At 34.6% G+C, this 2,249-nt stretch overlaps 1 protein-coding gene across 1 annotated transcript in view; it reads right to left on the reverse strand.

Moving 5' to 3' along the window:
• EXO1 (exonuclease 1) overlaps window positions 1-2,249 on the reverse strand; it is a 33,675-nt gene that overhangs the window by 19,551 nt on the left and 11,875 nt on the right. The window contains exon 9 of the mRNA XM_003800076.3: window positions 1,203-1,428. Within this exon, the coding sequence (XP_003800124.1) occupies window positions 1,203-1,428 (226 nt within the window). The remainder of the gene's footprint in view (window positions 1-1,202; window positions 1,429-2,249) is intronic.

Genomic DNA, 2,249 nt, shown 5'->3' on the forward strand with positions numbered 1-2,249 from the left:
GCTATTTTTTGGTTGCAGCCGTCATTGTTGTTTGGCGGGTCCGGGCTGGGGATTCGAACCCGCCACCTTAGGTGTACATGGCTGGCACCTTAGCCGGTTGAGCTACAGGCGCTGAGCCCATTCCTCCCACTTCTAAATATCATCTTTGGTGAAAAAATTCTCCGCCCTTTTATCCCACTCTTAGCATTTCTATTCAACAATGTACTAGAGGTACTAACAAGCAAGCAAAATAAATAAATAAATAAAAAGCATCTAAACTGCAAAAGGAGAAATAAGACTGTCATTCATAGGTGATATGGTTGTCTATATAGAAAATCGTACAGAGTCTACAAAAGAGTTACCGGAGTGACTTTATCAAGATCCTAAAACATAAGGTTAATATACAAAATCAATTGTATTTCTATATATTACCCATGACCTGAAAATCAAAATAAAAAAACACCATTTACAAAAGCATCAAAAATCTGAGCTACACAGATAAATTCGACAATTGATGTGTAAGACTTATATACTGAAAAGTACAAAGCACTGAAGGCGTAAAATAAATGGATCAGAAAACTCAATATTGTAGGATCCCAACTTTTCCCAAACTGATCTATGGATTCAACTAAATCACAATAGCTTTATTTTTTTTTTTTCGTATAAATTAACAAGCTAATTCTAAAATGTATGTGGAAATGTGAAGAATATAGAATAGCCAAAATAACTTTCCAATAGAAAACAAATTTGGGGGATTTATACCACTTGAGTTAAAGATATACTATGAAGTTATAGTAATAAGAATGTACTTGATGTAAAGATGGATAAAGAGAGGAGCGGTACAGAATAACTACGTTCAGAAAAAAGACCCACACATATGTCATCAGTTTCCAACACACGTGCTAAGGCAATTAAATGGGGAAAAGAAAACAAATTAACAAAATGTTAATGTTTAACATTAATATTTAAGAAAATGTTAAAACATTTTAACAAATGGTACTGGAACAACTGAACTGCCAGATACAAGGTAAGGAACCTTAAGCCATACATCACATTATATATAAAAAAATTAACTCAAAATGAATCATAGGCTTCAATGTAAGAATTAAAACTACAAAACTTCTAGACGAGAACAAGAGAAAATCTCTGTGACTTTGACTTTGGCAAATGTTTCTTAAATATCACCAATATTAACTAGCATTTTGCAAAAATAAAATACATACCACTTCTGGGTCTTTTCACCGTGGACGACTTCCTTGGAAGATTTAACCCTTTAGTACTAATCAGCTGCTCAATTCCCATAGTGTTTGATTTTTCCTTTAATCGTGTAGCATCTGAAACACTACCCAACTCCAGTCGAGGACAATAATTCCTATGCCAAATGCTATTAGCATTAAATGACTTTTGACAAGTGTTGTCATTCCAACTATGACTTCTCAATTGGGTAGGCTAAAAAGGAAAGGGAAAAAGGTTATTTTCAGAAGGAAAATAATTCATTTCCCTCTGTAGCAACATAAATAATAAACATATTAAGTTATTCTTAAAAATAACAGCCTTTGACGAAATATCTGTCCTGTAGTAACAGTTTTTACTTTGCTGGGTGGGCCTATGCTTTTCATTAAGTGTGTCTTGTATTCACAGGCCCATTTCTCTTCTAATGAGACTCAAGTGAACCTGTCAGATTATTTCTAAGAAATCAAAAATAAATCTTCTAAAGCTAAGCAACACAAGAAATGAGACTCCTATCAGGGAAATGTGGGCAGGAATAAAGGGTCTTTAAAATTTGAGAATTTTTAAATAGCCGGGCGTTGTGGCAGGCGCCCATAGTCCCAGCTACTTGGGAGACTGGAGGCAAGAGAATCACCTAAGCCCAAGAGCTGGAGCTTGCAGTGAGCTGTGATGCCAGGCACCTACCGAGGGTGACAAAGTGAGACTCTGTTTCTAAAATCAATCAACCAATCAAATAAATAAATAAAATTTGAGAATTTTTTCCATACACGACATTAATTGGCTTAATTATCTGGCAGTATGCCTCCAAATAATCATCTACATAAAATTATGTATTTAAAGTAATTAACTATACCATGTCTAAAAATTAGCTGAGTTCAAACCCACACAATCTAAGTTACAAAATATTAGTTCCTATTAGACTGATTATCTGGGACCATCTTAAGGGCACAACACAGAGAAACAGAAAACGATTTTGGTCTACGAGTCTTGAATAAAAGTTTCTGAGAAAGGGCTTAGTATTAGTATTGAAAAGCACCCAC

The sequence above is a fragment of the Otolemur garnettii genome, unplaced genomic scaffold (genome assembly GCF_000181295.1).
Source record: "Otolemur garnettii isolate 467f Iridium unplaced genomic scaffold, OtoGar3 scaffold00165, whole genome shotgun sequence".
Classification (NCBI taxonomy): domain Eukaryota; kingdom Metazoa; phylum Chordata; class Mammalia; order Primates; family Galagidae; genus Otolemur; species Otolemur garnettii.